At 38.5% G+C, this 17,542-nt stretch overlaps 1 protein-coding gene and 1 non-coding gene across 2 annotated transcripts in view; one reads left to right on the plus strand and one right to left on the minus strand.

Moving 5' to 3' along the window:
• Positions 1-17,542, plus strand: part of LOC145780694 (uncharacterized) — a 28,200-nt gene that overhangs the window by 1,821 nt on the left and 8,837 nt on the right. The window contains exons 2-3 of the mRNA XM_082592315.1: positions 10,596-10,725; positions 11,916-12,097. Of these exons, the coding sequence (XP_082448441.1) occupies positions 10,596-10,725; positions 11,916-12,097 (312 nt within the window). The remainder of the gene's footprint in view (positions 1-10,595; positions 10,726-11,915; positions 12,098-17,542) is intronic.
• On the minus strand, positions 895-967 carry Trnav-uac (transfer RNA valine (anticodon UAC)). The gene has a single exon. It is a non-coding gene; the product is annotated as a tRNA-Val (tRNA).

Genomic DNA, 17,542 nt, shown 5'->3' on the forward strand with positions numbered 1-17,542 from the left:
TCTGACAATCAGTTTTGTTTAATTTTTTTACTGCAAATAGTTTTCAGAATCAAGAAACAAGATAGGTGAGACTAAATTCAACAAATAAATCATCGACAAATATCCATGTCATTGTTACTCCATTGTCAGATCAAAATATTCCTGCTTTTATTCAATGATTCTTCTTCTGTAAAATTTTATAAGAATGTCAAATGACAGAGAAGTTTGAAAGACCATCTTCTCCAACATCTGCATCAGATCAGTTGGTTAGCGCGTCACTTCTGGAACGAAAAAGCTTCAAGATCAAGCGGCGCTGGTTCGACTCTCGGGGTGTGCGCTTGAGCAACGCACGTTAAGGACTGCTCTCCATTCAGCTGCATCTAATGGATGGAATAGTTCCCCGGCAACAAGACTTCAACAATCGGAAACTTCACTCTGTCAATCTGGGTGACCGGGCCTGCGTCAGTGATTCAAAGCCTCTACAGTACAAGTATGCGAAACTGCCAGGATTAAGCTCTGCAAGAAGCTTTCCCAGTCCGAGGATAAAGATTCAGTCAATCAATCATCTTCTGTGATGAATTTGTTTTTATGATTTTCATGTTGTTTATGGTTCTTTCCATATTGCTTTGACTGCTACCAGTTTGATTTTTTCTCGTGTTGTCTCACGTTCGTTGGAATATAGTCCATTCATGCCTAGAAAAGAGAATATTATTATTGACCCAATTCCACCCAATGTCTTTCTTACTTGCTTTCTTTCAACGAACTTCAAACTCGTTTCTTGCTAATTGTGTTTCCAGAAGATATTTGTATTTCTTTTATCCATCAATGCAAATTATCTGTGTGAAGTTTACATGAAGCTGAGAAAATTTATGTTAAACGCATCAATATCATAAAGCGGAGAAGGGTTATGCCCGATGTTTGCGCCCGGGTTCGAACCTGGGACTTTTCGCGTGTAAGGCGAACGTGATAACCACTACACTACGGAAACAACATTTGGGCATCACATCAATAATTAAGTGGAAATTGTTGTGCACAGTTCATTTCTTGACTTTGGATAACGTTTTTGCTAACATTGACTTGTGATTTTGGCGCTACTAATAAAAATGTTGCTGCGGAACGACAAGAAATGCTGGAACTATCTTGGGAGTAACACTAGAAGACGTTTCTAGTAGCTCAAACGTGGCTCAAGAACATTGTTCATCATGGTTAACGTTCGATATTAAGTGTCAAATCGATTTTGGTAGTTAGTATCTTTTTCGTCTTGGACGCGTTAATAAAATGATTGAATGAAATACTAATTCAACCGTACCCGTACCACACACTAACCCAGAAACGTTTAAAAACCAACTGAATATAAAACTTGAATATAAACAACTGAATAAAAATTTTTGAAGCCTACTGTAGGCTACTTCAATTGCTTCACTTCACCATTTTAGTTTCCTCATCCCGACCCTTTCAAAGCTGAGGCTTGAGAGCCAATTGCGTGTATGTGGTCACAGCGGTAAACCATAATCTCTTCGTGGGAAAGTTGTAAAATAAAATTTCCGAATATTTTCGTCTGTATGCGATGACACCGAAAAAATACTCTTCTGATAACGTCTTTTCACGAATTGTATTTCAAGAAAAAATAGCCACAGGTTATCGAAAAGGGAGGAAACACAGTACCCACTAAAACTTGTCACCACAATACAGATTACTGAGGATAAAAGACGGAAATTTCGTCTAGTTGGTAAATTTAAAATTTAAAATTAAAATAAAAGTTTTAATATTCGACCAACCTTTCTAACGACAATTCTAAAATGACGAATTGATTGCGATATTTCAAATGCATGTAACCAGCTTCTGTGACGTAATAGTACATATGCATTGTTATGCGATTTCACAGGTGTTCAAAAGGGTCATGCAATGTTTTACAGGTGTTACGAAATATGATGCAATCTCTGCTCATTTTTTAGCAATATTCCATGATGTAAGACGCCAGGTTAAGTAGACCGTTCATAACGGTTTTATGTGACGTTTGATTTGGGGAACGATTATCGTTAACAGTTGTTACATTCGGCAACCGCAGACTTTGATTCTTGATTTTATAAGTTCTCTTTAAGTTCTTGATCAATTTCAAAAATCTTGGTATTAAAATGTTTACAATCAAGTTATCTTCTTTTTAATTTCATTTATTTGAAAAGTAACCTAATCGTCGAAAGTAATGAAGCTAGCCTAAAAGTTGCTCAAAATATTACAAATTCCACAAAATATAATCAAAAATGAAAAAAAGTGATTAAAAAGGAAAAAAACCAAACGATAAGAAACGCAACTTCTAAAATTTTTCTGCGACCCAAACAAAATTAGCCTAGTTGTAGAAAACACCTCAGCACTGGCAACTCTGGTATTCAACTTCACCATTTTATTGTCAGTGTTGTACGTTGACACCGTCAATTCGGTACCCGGTCAATTGGTCGAGAGACATTTGGTCGACAGTTATTTGGTCGACAGACATTTGGTCGACAGGACGTTTGGTCGACAGACATTTGGTCGACAGGACGTTTGGTCGACAGACATTTAGTCGACAGGACATTTGGTCGACAAGACATTTGGTCGACAGGACATTTGGTCGACAGAACGATTCATTTCAGGGTTAACTAACCCTAACCTAACCCTAACCTCACCTAACCTAACCCTAACCCTAACCTTAACCTAACCCTAACCTTAACCCTAACCCTAACCTAACCCTAACTCTAACCCAAATGTCCTGTCGACCAAATGTCTTGTCGACCAAATGTCTGTTGACCAAATGTATTGTCGACCAAATGTCTTGTCAACCAAATGTCTTGTCGACCAAATGTCTCTTCGATTAAATGTCCTGTCGACCAAATGTCTGTCGACCAATTGTCTGTCGACCAAACGTCCTGTCGACCAAATGTCTGTCGACCAATTGACTGTCGACCAAATGTCTTTCGACCAATCGACCGGCCACCGTCAATTTGACGGCTGTTACGGACAAATTTTTAAATCAAACGTCACATAGAACCGTTGTCTACTGAACCTGACGTCTTACGTCATGGACTGTTGCTAGAAATAAGCAAAGATTGCATCACCTCTGGTCACACCTGTTGAAACATTACATCATCATTAAATCTTGAATTACGAGATATGGTGTAAGTCAAAGCCAACAGGTGCTGGAATAGCTTCATAATGCTCATCATTATTACGTCACACAAGATGTTTACGTGCGTTTGGAAAATTGCAATTTATTCTCGTCATTTAAAAATTGTTGCTTGAAAGGTTGGTCGCATATTTAACTGTTTTGCTTAGTGCTTACCAGCTGGACGAAATTTTCGTCTTTATCTCAGTAATTTGTATTGTAGTGACAAGGTTTAGTGGCGTACGGTGTTGCGTCCCAATTTCGACAGCTTTGAGGCTATTTTTACAGAAATACAATTCTTGAATAGACGTTTTCAGAAGAGTGTTTCTTTCGGTCATTACATACAGACAAACGGATCCGAGAATCTTATGTTACAATTTTCCCACGAAGAGATTATGGTTTACCGTTGTGACCAACGGCGTCAACGCTTTGTTGACGCTGAGGCTAGCGCCTTTAGTTTATTTTTTAGTTGACGGAAGTGATAGCGCGTCAACTATTTTGCCGATTTTAAGCGTCAAGCGCTATGTGTCATTTTTGTTTTCATGGAAAATCTCCTTTTACAATGAGAGTTTCACAATGTATTCTGGCCAGCGCGACTCATCCGAATCACCCGCTTTTGCGTTGGTTGGAATGGCTCCCTGGAATATAAGCGGAAGAAGTTCGCCAAATGGAGATCACTCATATCGTGATCAGTATCGAGAACGAGGGATCAGAAAGAGAAAAATTAATGAATGTCATCGGCTCATCGCGGAGGTTGAAGATACTTTATTTCAAGAGCCTTATGCCCCTGAAAAGAGCGATGTTAGTGGAATGGACCTTGTTAAAAGATTTATGTATTCTAAAGCCATCACAGCACGCTTGGAGCAGTGATAGGCTACTTTTCCGAGTAGCCTACTGTAGGCCTAAACGTTTTCAAGACTTGTTTTTGAAGTACAACACACCAATACCATTCAGCGCTGCTGTGGAACGCATGTTTTTGCTTGGAAAGGGCGTTATTCGTCCCAAACGCAGCAGATTGTCAGATGAACGTTTTGAAATGCTTGTGTTTCTACAAAGAAATAACTAATAAGCTAAAGCAGCTAATTATACAGTTTCAAAACGTAAAACCTGCTCTTTATTAATAGCTATTGTTAGCCAACACTTGGTTGACATACTTCCGTTCTGTGGGACCCTGGCTAAAATAGCGCTAGAAATTAGCGCTGACGCTGACGCTGTCAATTTCTTTAAGAGCTGACGCAGTAGGTACTTTACGCCGTAAAGTTTTTAGGCAATTCGCGCTGACGCTGTCAATTTATTTCATTGACGAGTACAACACTGTTTATTGTTTTTCAAAATAATTTAAACACGAAATCACAACTTTCGAGCTCTAATTGTATAGCAGGCTGACAGAACATGTTTTAAACATTTGGCAACGCTATTTAAGTCGTCTGTGATTGCAAGAAGGATTACCATCAAGGTTGCCAGTTGTGCTGTTTTCTTACGAATTGTGCTATCTTTATTTCCAGTTCACTAAAGTTTTACCTGTTGCAGATTTTGATTTGTTATTTTGTTGGTTTTTTTCATTTGGAACAGACTTTCATAGAATAAATTGCATTTTTACTTCGTAATTTTCGGATGTCATGACTTTACTTTGCACGAATTTTCTAGATTTTGGCTACTTTTAGGCGGGCTTTTATTCATACTAATTGTGCTGAAAGGTTTTAATATATGTGGAAACACTTGTTACGACTTATGATTACTGTATTTGAACTTGAAGAAAAAAATCCTGTTTGCGAAATTTAAGGCATTGCCGACTGCCCTATTATTTTAGTTTTTGTCATTCTCGTCCTGACGAAAATGATAGTACTAACGACAATAGTTGATATTCGGTTAATGAACGGCAAACGATGGTATATCTTTGAAAAGTTTAAAACTTGCCTGAATAGCAGTTCATGTAGTCTGCAGTTAACACGGGCACAAAAAGCAAGAAACAAAGAAAAGCACATATGTAGTATTAAGTACGGTAACAACTTAATAGAATGTGTTGTGGATTGAATTTGCTGGTTTCAAGAGCCTATTGATGTGGATGAGCAGTCATCATAATCATAGGATGGAGAAAGAAAACCGGACCCAACAAGAAACCTATCCTCAGGCAAAAGCCCATTTCGCATGGTTTTGAGCTCTTTCTATTGTTAAACTGCACATCACACAGTAGGCCTAGTCTTTAACAATTGAAGTTCAAGATTCTGTTTGAGTAACTTTTTCTCATCCTAGTGGGTGGTGGAATGAATGAGCTAGGGTAGATAAAATGATGATGTCCTGATAGTGTTGATGAAGCTCTCATCCCTTTATGATGGTGTCGTGTTCAGTTCAGTTGTTTTTTTATTTCTGACCAGCATATAAAAAACAATACACGTCAACATAGCAAAGGTCGAGAAAAAGGTAGAAGCGACAAACGAAGTGTTGAGATCTACAAACATACAGTATGGGCCATGGCGCAATCGTTGACAGTATTGTTTAGGCAGCCCATTCTTATTTAAATTATTTTGAATGATTATAATAACTGAAATGTTCTCAAGTCTGCGAAACAGCCTTACGTGGTATTTCTATTGCGCATCCAATCCATTTTGCAAAGATGTTGTTTTAGTTTGTGGACAAAAAGTGACATTGCATCAATCTTTCTAATTGAACAAGTAAATTCCTTCTATTTTTTGCACCTGTAAATTCTGGTGAATGCTGAGTAAGTGTGTTTGAAAAGTATGTAATGTTTAGTAAGTCATCATCATGATTTTTTGTAGACAAGTTGTGAACCTCCTTGATGTGTTTAAAAAGTCAGAAAAGCAATCTGGAGAGCTGGTATACAAGTCCCCCACCCTTGGCAACTCATGACAAAGAGGAATTGACCAAAACATGTGGATTGAAGTGTGTGAACAGTAAAGCAAAGGTAAAGTAGTTTCACCCTATATGTTTGTTCGAGTCCTGTCTTTGTCATGAGTTACGGTACCAAGGGGGGGACTTGTATACCAGCTCCCAATCTGGTAGTAATTTGTTGTGGGATAGGCTATGAACATTAAAAAACTAAGTTCTAATTTGATCAATTTTCGGATAGTAGAAGTAGGGGATTGCTCACTCAAAAAGAAGGTGGACAACTGGAGGGTCGTAGCATTTTGACAAAATTTGGTGCAACTGCAGCTTAAGATCTACCGCCATATGTCGCATACCCAAGTGCAGCATATGTGATCTGCCTAAATGTGTACAAAGTGTGTATTGCCAAAATAAATGCATGAAAATATGTGATATTATGTTTATCAGTTTATGTAATGCTATACTAGTCATAATAATGCAGCAATAGATTTCACACTGCAGTAGTAACAGTAGTTAGCCTCACACTGCAGTAGCAAGGTTCTACTGATGTTCTAGCATCTTAAACCTCACGCAAAATATAGGATTTCATTCGATAAAAATGAATTTACCCAAAAGCAAAGAAAACTTTTTGCAGTTCTGCCAATTTTTAAATTTTGCAATGACCCTCCAGCTGTCCATATCGTAAGAAAAATCAATAAAGCGAGTCGTCCCGGTATTCCACTGTCCCTAGATCAATTACTTTATTGATATTGGTATCTTCCTACAGCCATCATTGTTGAACAGAACGGAATAGATCACTGGTTTTGGATCTCGTCTGCCAACATAATTATAGGCTAGCTCAGGGATGTCCAACCTTTTATTATAGTGGGCTGTGTTGTCACTTGAAATAAACCAATGGGCCGCAGGACCTATTAAATTTCAAGAAAATTAGGTATATACATAAAAAAAACAATTAAAAGCCATTAATTTCATCTTTGAAATAGGAACAAATAACACACATATAGAAAAACACAAAAAATTATTTCTAGTTTTCTACAATACAAAGTCAATGAGATTTTTGACACTGTTTTCCAGCTAAGATGTTATCAACATTTCAATTAAAGGACGTTATCTTGATTCTTAAGATTTTTGCTAAGTGTTTGTCGGTCAGTCTGCTTCTTTATGCAGTTTTGATCTTTTTCATGGATAAAAATAACTGCTCACAACAATATGTGCTGCCCCACATACACAATAATTTTCTGGACAAAATAACTAATTTAATAATTCATTATATGTATTTAATGTAATTCTTTATAAAATAAAGGAAGAGTGTGTTCTCTGTGAAAAAATTTCAAACTTTCTCGACTTGGTTTGGTTTGGTTTGGTTTGGTTTTTGAATCTTTATCCTCGGACTGACAAAGCCTTGATAGGTTATTCCTGGTACTTGTTCGCATACTTGTAGAGGCACTTGACGCAGGGCCGGTTACCGAGATTGGCAGAGTGAAGTTTTCCGATTGTTGAAGTCTTGTTGCCGAGAAATTATTCCATTCACTAGGTGCCGCTGAATGGAGAGCAGTCCTGAAATGCGTTGCTCAAGCGCACACCCCGAGAGTCGAACCAGCGCCGTGTGATCTTGAGCCCGGCGCGTAACCACTGAGCTATCGGGGCGGATCAATCAGTACAAGTTGGAATTCGGGTGGTGCTTTATCACACTGAAATGAAACTGGGTCACTGAATAATTTTAATTCAATTTCAATGTTTTTGAAGTCAGAAAATTTGACTGTAAATTCTTCAAGCAAATCTTCACATAACTTAGCATACTTTTCATAGTTTACAGACCTGTCTTGAGCTCTTTCAGATAGACTACGAAAATGTACAACTTCGCCAGCTTTCAATTGTGCTATAGAAAGTTTTAATTTCCTAGGAAAGCTACTTATTCACTCGAACATTGAAATACACAACAGACCTTTCTCTTCTAAATGCAAATTGAGCTCAGCTAGCATTTCTGTGAGGTCAACCAAGAAAGAAAAATTATTCAACCATTCTTCATTTTCTATAAAGTCCACTAATTGTTTGTTTTCTCCATGAAGTTCAAAATATATATATACTACTTGGAGTGAAAATGACTAGCGGGCCGCAGGTTGGACATCCCTGGGCTAGCTCATAGCATTCCTTCATCAATGTCATCAAACGTCATAAGTGCGCTGCAAGTTCAGCTAAGTGTGTCTCTTTAGAACTTATGAAGGGTTTGTTTCTGTTATGAGATATGATATTCTAAAATTTTAGATAATTGTTTAGGGGTCCAAGACCACTTTAAGGGGACAAAAAATTGTCCTCCAAGATATAAAGATTGAGAACCACTAGTATAGAGGTTTCAAAGATCTTTTACTATTTTCAGAGTATGTATGAGAATGCAACACCCAGGCCCCAGGGTTAAACTGCCTAACAAAGTTTCTTGTTTGTTTGTGGTCTAATAAAGTGGAAACCATATAGGCTATTCATGTTGTGTTGATTACCGTTAAACCTCTTTGTGCTGTGCAACTTTGGGGAAAATGAACCTACCTAATGACGTAGTGAGTTAAAATCAGAAGAGTTTATTCTCTTCCACTTTGATGTCATGATGCTAATGCTTTTCCCTGTTACTTTAAACTTCTTGCTGATGCATTCATAACAAGAGCATAAGAAATATGTTTGAGTTTTGTTATCTGTTGTATCAGTTATATCCCACAGTGTGGTAAACATGCATATTAAAATGTTTACATTCAAAGCTTTTCAGGTTGTGTAGTTACTTCATGCAAGGTTTGTGAAGCAATGCGTACACGATTCCTTTTAACATTGGTTGAATTTGCAGGTGAGCTAGAAAATGTTATTATTTTAGTCTGTTCTTTAACTAGGCCTATAAAAAGTAGTGTACAGTAAGCAGAACTTTATTATTGAGTTCAAACTTTAAACACTTTTTAATTGCTGAAAATGCATACATATATAATAATACAGTAAGTTTAAATATACAGTATAACAATTTTTTCAAGCTTAGTCTAAAACAGTGCTTCCCAAACTATGGGTCGTGACCTTAACGTGGGTCACAAAAGGTTGAAACATTGATTGCGCAGGGACGATTCAAATATCCTAAAATTGGACAGTTGCAAATTAATTCAATAATGAACTTTGTTTTTTCTTTTATCAAGTTGTTTTAATTTCAACATCGACTGGATTATTATATCATACGTAGGCTATTTATTTGACCCTTCTTATCAAAATCACTTGCTGCTTCAATAAGCAGTTTTATCGACATTCAAGTCACTTCCTTCAATAAATCACAGCAAACGTTCATTACAGCATTCTTGTTCACAATTGAGGATTTATGAACTATTTTTTTGAATTCGGAGTTAATTTTTATCTGCGATCCTGGTACTGTGAATCCCCTTTGTGGGTTGTGCTATGAAGAACAAGTCAAACAGACATCTGTAGACGAAGCACTCGCAGCATGTGACTGAAAACCAAGAGTACTTTTTAAGCATCAAGAAAGACTTAAGAAATCCATTGCTTATACTTATCTTCTCAGCAAGGCGAAATATATAGTAGACCACCCTACAACCAGTTACCATAAGCAATAAAATAGACGCTGATGTCAACCTCTTTTCTGGTTCCTTGACGTTATTGAAGATGAAAATTTTTTCAAGGATTCTTCATTAAATATACAACCGAAAGATTAAACATAATAACTTGGGTTAAGTATGCTAAACAAAATCAGTCAAGTTGTCGGTGTCTTGTCTACTGTAGGCAGCCATAGATTGAAAAAATAGTAGAGTACTGAAATTTTTTGCAGTTTACATGTTGTCTGTGTCTTGGGTCACAAAATGTTCACAAAACTCAAATTTGGATCACGCTCAAAAAAGTTTGGGAACCACTGGTTTCAAATGTTTATAACATGCAACTTATATCAATACATGCAACCATGTAACCATGTAACATACAATGTATGCATAGTTCACTTGCCTTGTGAAGAAATATAATTTGCTTGGAATTCATTATAAAGTAAATGGAACAATAAACTGCAATACATGTTGCCTGATTTTTTTTTATCCTTATCTGCAGTTCAGCAGGCTTCAGCCCTATGAAGGGACGTAAGCATTTATCTCTAAAAGCAGCGTACTGCTACTCATAAGCATGAAAAATCATGGGCCATAGTCAGGGCTACCATCGGTATGCACTCAAAAATGAGGATGACAAAATTTACGTTTTTTGGGTTAAACAATATTTTCCATCAATTCCTTGTTCATAGAGATTATTGTGCCTCTTGCTGCAGTTACTTTTACTTGCAGCAGAGATTTAACTTTCCTTTCATGAAGGTTGTTCTTTTGGTCCAATGAGCGGATACGAGAGAGAACACCAGTTCTACAAATGCCACCCTGATCCAAATAAAATAAAATAAACAATGTAAACCAACTCGTAAAAGCGCGCATGAGAGTCGTTTCTTTTAAATATTTTTATCCACTTGGTTTCGGCTTTATACTTGCAGGATTCATCCACCAGAATCTTTTTCTAAAGACTGTTGAGAGCCGAAACCTTATCAAATACGACATCTCTGATGACCATCCGTGGATCGTTTAAAGTCTTCAGATATTTCGTGTTTAATTGCTTAAACTCCTATAAGGATGCAGTTGATGTCTATCGGATGCTTCTCATATTGGCACCATCTACCAACGTAGGCCTATTCCAACAAGATGGTCTAAAAGTTTTGAAAGCTCGATTAGAGAACACAGGCTCTCCATTGACTGTTCTCAGTAGGTCAGCTGTAGATTCTTCAAAAAAATTTGAATTTTGACTCTGCAAAATTTTACACCTAAACAATTCAATTATGTTGATATAGGAGAAGATCATACAAGTACCGTCTAACATCAACAAATCAGGTTGTTTCAAGTCAGCCATTTTGTAATAATAGGCTATCAAAAAGGCACTTAAGCATTATGGAAAAGAAATAAGATAAACTAAGGATGCAAATGGAAAATAAGGACAACAATAGCCTATTTTTTAAGACCTTTTTTCTTTAAATTAAGGTCAAATCTTAGAAATAAGGCCGTTATGGTAGCACTGGCTATAGTCGAAGGGCACTTCGCAATCGACAGAATGTATATAATTGTCCTACCAAAGCTACACATACTCTTGAGAGGTGCCCTATCGAACGCCGAACCATGGCTCACCACACGACTATGCGGGCGACTGGCCGACTGCAATATTCATTGAAACCAAACGTTCAGCATTATGAAGGGGTGTCGAGTTTTTGTATGAAGTAAGCTAATAACTGCACTTGTTTAATATCATTGAAAATTTCGAACTGCTGGTTTTACTGATAATTTCTATTCTTTTACTATAGTTATTAGTGAAATTATAACCTTAAACTACCCTGAATACCGTACTAAGATGGGAGGTCCATGATTTCTTTACTAATAGTGGTATTGGTTCAAATGAAAATTACATCTTATTTTAGGAGTACCAGTAACCAAAAAGTCATAAACCACATACAATGTGGTCTTGGTGCACTTTTCATGGTCCATGAGATTTTGTTGCTTTGGCAAGTATCAGATATATGAAACTTATTTTGTTATCTAGCCAGCTATTAGTTCACTTTGTAGGTCAATCCTGTAGACATCAACTGGCATTGTTGCATGATCACTTTGGTATCCGGTCATAAATGTTTCGAGTCCTTTATTGGGTGGATGGTTGCTTGTGACAACACTGTTTGTCACTTCATTTCATGATCATAGTTAACATATCGACCGAATCAAAGGAAGATTTGAAATGAGTTTGAGCCTGTACATTGGAGTTTAAAAGTGCAGTGTGCGCAATCCTGGCTTCATCCATTGCACACAACGTATTGAAATGATACTTTTGGTTAATTCATTATTTTCTTTTTCTTAAATTTGTTATGTTGTGATTTTAAACTTGTTGCCACATACAACAAATTCTTTTGTAGTGATCCTGTCATTTCATCGAGCGCTTGCACAAAGACGAGTTAAGTTGACTCTTTCACAAGGTTCCTTGCGACTTACTGGGTCACAAGCAGTTGGTTCTTTCATAACTGCAACTGCATCGGTTACTCGTCCCCCGGCGCTTCCATATCACATTGAATGGTTGATAAGCGACAGAATTTCTGATGTAAGTTGGCCTGGTATGTATTATTGGGTCTGCTACTATTCGGTGAGTCCGATTCGGTGAGTCCGATTTGGTGAGTTCCTAACCTCTAACCTCTAACCCTAACCCCTAACCCTAAAACGGCAATGATAATTAGGCTACGGTACCCAATAATTTAAAAAAAAAAATTGAAAAAATCCCCCGTTAAGGGATCGAACTCACCGATTCGGACTCACCGAAACGGGCCATTCCGTGTATTATTAGTGCATGTAGACTAGGCTGGCTCAAAATCCCGAAAAAATGTTTTTTTCTTTTAAATTTTTCGTCAGTTTGTAATATTGTTCCTTTTGGTAAATGTATCTCCTATACCAAATTTCACAAAAAAATATTAACGTTTGACCCTGGTGCACCTGGTTTGAATTTTTTCAAAATATCGAATTTTCGCTTATCCCTGAAACTGCTCACTCGCTATCTTCTAATGCACTCTAGCATCTTAATGGATACAATAAGAGACAGTAACACAAACTTGTAGCAAGCAAAGTGGTTTAATTAGCAACTCCATGAACACTGACACGTGTATTACTCTCAAAATGTCGAATTCTACCACATTTCAGACATGATTTTCTTTGTGCACCGTTCTCCGTAGTAAATATCTACTGCTTTCAGTTTCTTGAATCATTTGACGATGTTTTTCGATTTTTACAGGCCTTCAAAAAAATCTTTTAAATAAAGGCAGGACATGTGAGAGTCATTTTAAGGTATTTCGAGGCCCCTAATTCTGAAAATGCACTAATTTTTCTCGAATTGGCTCTAGCTTTTTGAGTTAGCCAAGATTCCAGCTATCAGTTTTGATAACTAAATCTTTGTTTGTTTTGTTTGTTTGTTTATATCTTTACCCTGCATTGCGGGAAAGCGGACTTGAGCGCTATGCATCGGTGTACGCCTTCCGACGTACACCTGACCCACGCTGCAGCCGACTGCAATGTCTGCTTCCGGTTGTCTACTCTACTTATGACGTAAATTTGGTACTACCCATTACTCGAAATCGATCACTGGGTAGAGGCAATTATCGTAAAGTTTCTTGCCCAGAGAAACAACAGCAAGTGCGGGTGGCTGGAGTCGAACATGCAGGCTCTCGACTGCGAGCCCAACGCGCTAACCACTCGGCTATTGCTGCCGACGAGCCTTTAACTCGTCGGCAGACGATGCCGACGAATTGCCGAATTGCGAGCCGATGCGATGTTGCCGACGAATCTTTAACAGTAGGTGGTAGAAATGGTTTTGAGAAAAAAGCTTAACCTTGCTCCAAAACATTACTGAACTGACCATAACAAGCTCAAGAATAACATGCATTAATTAGGGTTTATTAAACTTAGAATTGATACATTCATAACACAGTTCTGAAAATAAGAAAGATATAGATAATAATACAAAACTAAATAACTTACAAACTAATCTGGCAGCCGCTCAAGAATTAGGTTAAGCTAGCTAAAACTAGCAGTTACTAGGACTGACAAATACACAATAGAACGCTAGCGTCGTAGAACTAAGAAAGGAAGGCAAAGCGCTGAAGGCACAAACGCGGAGCACTTATTGAGCGTAAACCTACAAGCAGCGCAGTGCTCTCTTTAGCATGAGTTAAATAAGTCACAATTTTACCACATTCTACCCTGCCAAATTTTGTGAGAACAGATGCAGTTTGAACATAAATTAATCGATTAATAAATTAAATAATCATTTAATTAACAACAGAGCATACATAGGAATTCTCTTGATAAAGTTGTTACCATAACGTTTGTGAACGTTTCGTGCTTAAGAATTTTCACACATTAACAGTCCCAATTTTAAAATGTCCACATGCATGTTAAAAATGCAGTTCACTAAACAGTCCATTCACCATATCTGTTAGGTCAGTGGTTCCCAAAGTGGGCGCCAGCGCCCCCCTGGGGGCGTTTGCGACCATGAAGGGGGCGCTGAGAGTAAATCGGAGCAGTTGCAAGATGATTGCAAAGCATTTTTTTTGTCATGTTTCGCTTCAAGGAAATACAAAAGAAGACGGTGACTATAAGAGCTCTGTGGCAGATATTGTGGCAATTATGTTGGCAACGTCGCTTTGCAGTGCCAAACAAGTTTGTTGAGGTCGTAACGCATGACTTACTTTGAAGCACTGCGATTACGCAAATCCGATCTTGCAATCCGAAAGTATTTTGATTTAGCGTTCGTCTTAATCTAACTTTGAAGACTGTTAAAAAAGCAATGAATAAAATTAAAGCGCACACTCTGAATACACGCTTATTCAAACGATTGTGCAATGAGAATGATGAAGCTTTTGAGCGTTTACTGCTCCACACCGAAGTACGATGGCTTTCCAAGAGAAATTATCTTGCACGATTTTTTTCGCTGTTTGAAACTATCGTGCAATTTCTACAGAGTTGTCACCCTGGCCTTGCGAATGACGTCCTGGTTGTGGGAAATGATATCGCCTACTTGTCAGACACATTTTCCAAATTTAATGAATTGAATTTATCCCTTCAGGGTAACAAAATAAGCTCGTGTTGTATCAGCGAAATTTAGCTAGACGAGATTTTTTCCAATTCTCAAGCTTGCATCAACTTGATACCAGTGACAAAGGCATATCTGCTGTTGCTGTGGAGACGTACAGCAATCATCTTCAAGAAGTAGCCTACACAAAAGCAAAGGCATGGGACTGGGAGTTCGATTCCAGGATGTCTTCCAGTTAGAAATTCATGACTGGATAATCGACCCATTCTGTGATATTTCCGAACATGGAATTCTTGAGTAGGAACTGATAACATTGCAAAGCGACTTTGCACTCAAACCGAAGTTAAATATCTCGTATCAATCGTTCTGGCTACAAAACCAAATCAAAGAGAAATACCCTCACGTGTGGAATCGGGTCAAAGTTTTTATCGTTGCTTTTCCCAACCCATGCTTGGTGGAGCGTGCTTTCAGTGCCGTGACAACGCTTCTGGATAGCAAAAGAAACCGCCTTGACATAGTTAGACGGGGAGACTTAAGCATGTTTCTATCCAAACTGGAACTCAATATCAAGAGGCTGATGACATTGCATCAACCTCATCCGTCTCATTAGAGTTGAACTTTAAGTTGTGATGAATGGAAAAAAAAACTTTGGTTTTACTTTTTTTGTCCAAGGGGGCGTTTGATACTCTGTTTGTTGTCCAGAGGGGCGCTATTTAAAAAAGTTTGGGAAACACTGTGTTAGGTGGTTTCCTTTCTGGCAGAACGTCTAGGTTCTACTTCCTGGGTCGCTGCTTCTGGTAGGTCAACGGTACCGGTAGGCTGATCAGTATTTAAGTTTTGTCCCAGTACCGAAGAGTTCGTAACAGGACTTTGTTCTTGAACAGTATCTTCACAGTTTTCATTTATTGGAGATAAGGACACGTTATTTGTGGCTGGTGGTGACTCTATAGTTGGAAACGGAGCCAAGTCAGACGTAGAGACTGTACTTTCTTTGCCATCTGAATACTGAATGCGAGCATATGTGGGGTTTGCGGACAGCAGAGAGAGTTACAGGGTTGCAAATAGGGTCACTTTTGTTACGTACAAATTTACGTAAAAGAACCGTACCCTTATCTAGAAGCCATGTAGGCATTGAAGTACCATACATAGCTCGCCGAGGAAACAAGAAGAACCTTTCGTGCGGAGTTTGAATAGTGGCAGTGCATAGTAATGCTCTGACGGAATGTAGAGCGAGAGGTAGAACTTGTTCCCATTGTTCTTCTGGAATGTCATCACAGCGAAGAAGCAATTTAATAGTCTTCCATATCGTTTGATTAGTTCTCTCTACTTGTCCATTTCCTTGTGGGTGATAAGGGGACGAGTAGCTAGTGGCTATGCCGCGTGTGGTCAAGTACTGCTTAACCTCTCGGCTGGTAAAGGATGTCCCTCTATCACTGTGAATGTACGAGGGGAAACCGAACAAGCAAAATAGAGATGCCAAGTGGTTGATCACTGTTTCTGACGTCGTTGATTTGCAGGGAAATACAAATGGGTATCGGCTAAATTCATCAATCACAAGCAGATATGGTCGTGGACCCTTGACTGCACCTTTAAAGTCTATAGCAAGACGTTCCCATGCCTGTGTCGGAATGGCCGTTTCGGTGAGTCCGATTCGGTGAGTCCGATCCCTTAACGGGGGATTTTTTCAATTTTTTTTTTTAATTATCGGGTACCATAGCCTAATTATCATTGCCGTTTTAGGGTTAGGGATTTGGGGTTAGGGTTAGAGGTTAAGAACTCATTGAATCGGACTCGCCGAATCGGACTCACCAAATAGTAGCAGACCCACGAGGAAAAATAAAAAACAATAAAATACAGCTTTGGCGACTCGAACTCAGTCAATATCATTACGAAATTCGACACAAGCCAGGAGCCGACAACATAGCTGCTGATGCTTTTTCGCGAGTTTGCGCAAGCATAGGCTCTCGCGAGGATCTTCGATCGTTTCATGAGTCACTTGGGCACCCGGTTATTGCAGACTGTTCCACTTTATAAGAACAAGAAACTTTCCATACACGAGTGAAGAAACCAAGCTTATCTGTCGTCAATGTCAAGTATGCGCTGAACTGAAGCCTCGGTTCCATCGTCTAGATCCTGGTACTCTTATCAAAGCCACACAGGCAGGGTCGAATTTCGTAATGATATTGACTGAGTTCGAGTCGCCAAAGCTGTATTTTATTGTTTTTTATTTTTCCTCGTTTGGTTTTGTCAAACATGAAGGAAATCGATCGCTGGTCAGTCACAAGCGTGAAGTTCCAATCTTTTAGAAAATGGGCCCATTTTCGGGCTGCCTCGATGATGGCGTCGCCTCTTTTTCGATAGAAGGATACTTTTGCTCACATGGTTGAGAGTACGAGACATAAAGGCCACAGGTCTTCCTCCTTGTGACAGAATGGCCGCAATCGCATAGTCAGATGCATCACATTCCACTTCGAACGGTATGTGTTCATCAATGCACTTTAAGCTCGCCTTTGCCAGATCCATCTTTAAATTTGCAAATGCGTCGCAGGCAGCTTTTTCCAAAGGAAAATTGGTGGCCTTTATAAGTGGACCAGCTTTAGCAGAAAAGTTCTCGATCCACTTAGAGTAATAAGCAAACATGCCAACAATTCTTTTCAATTCTTTTGCAGTCTTGGGACGAGGCATGTTTAAAAGTGGTTGCAGTCTCGAAGAATCTGGTTTTACTTCACCTTGTGAAATTTCATAGCCAAGTAGGTGAATGTCACGTTGGCGTATTTTTGATTTTTCTTCATTGAAGATGAGCCCTTCGCAACGAGCAGCTTTTAACAGAGCTTCCAAATTTCGATCGTGCTCTTCTTCGTTTTCTCCAGTTACCGTTAAGTCTTCCAGGTAGGCGTATACTTTCTGCAAATTGTTACGCTTTATGAAGTTATCAATCACTCTTTGGAACGCTGAAACTCCATTTGT

Source organism: Aplidium turbinatum, chromosome 12 (assembly GCF_918807975.1).
Source record: "Aplidium turbinatum chromosome 12, kaAplTurb1.1, whole genome shotgun sequence".
Taxonomy (NCBI): Eukaryota; Metazoa; Chordata; class Ascidiacea; order Aplousobranchia; family Polyclinidae; genus Aplidium; species Aplidium turbinatum.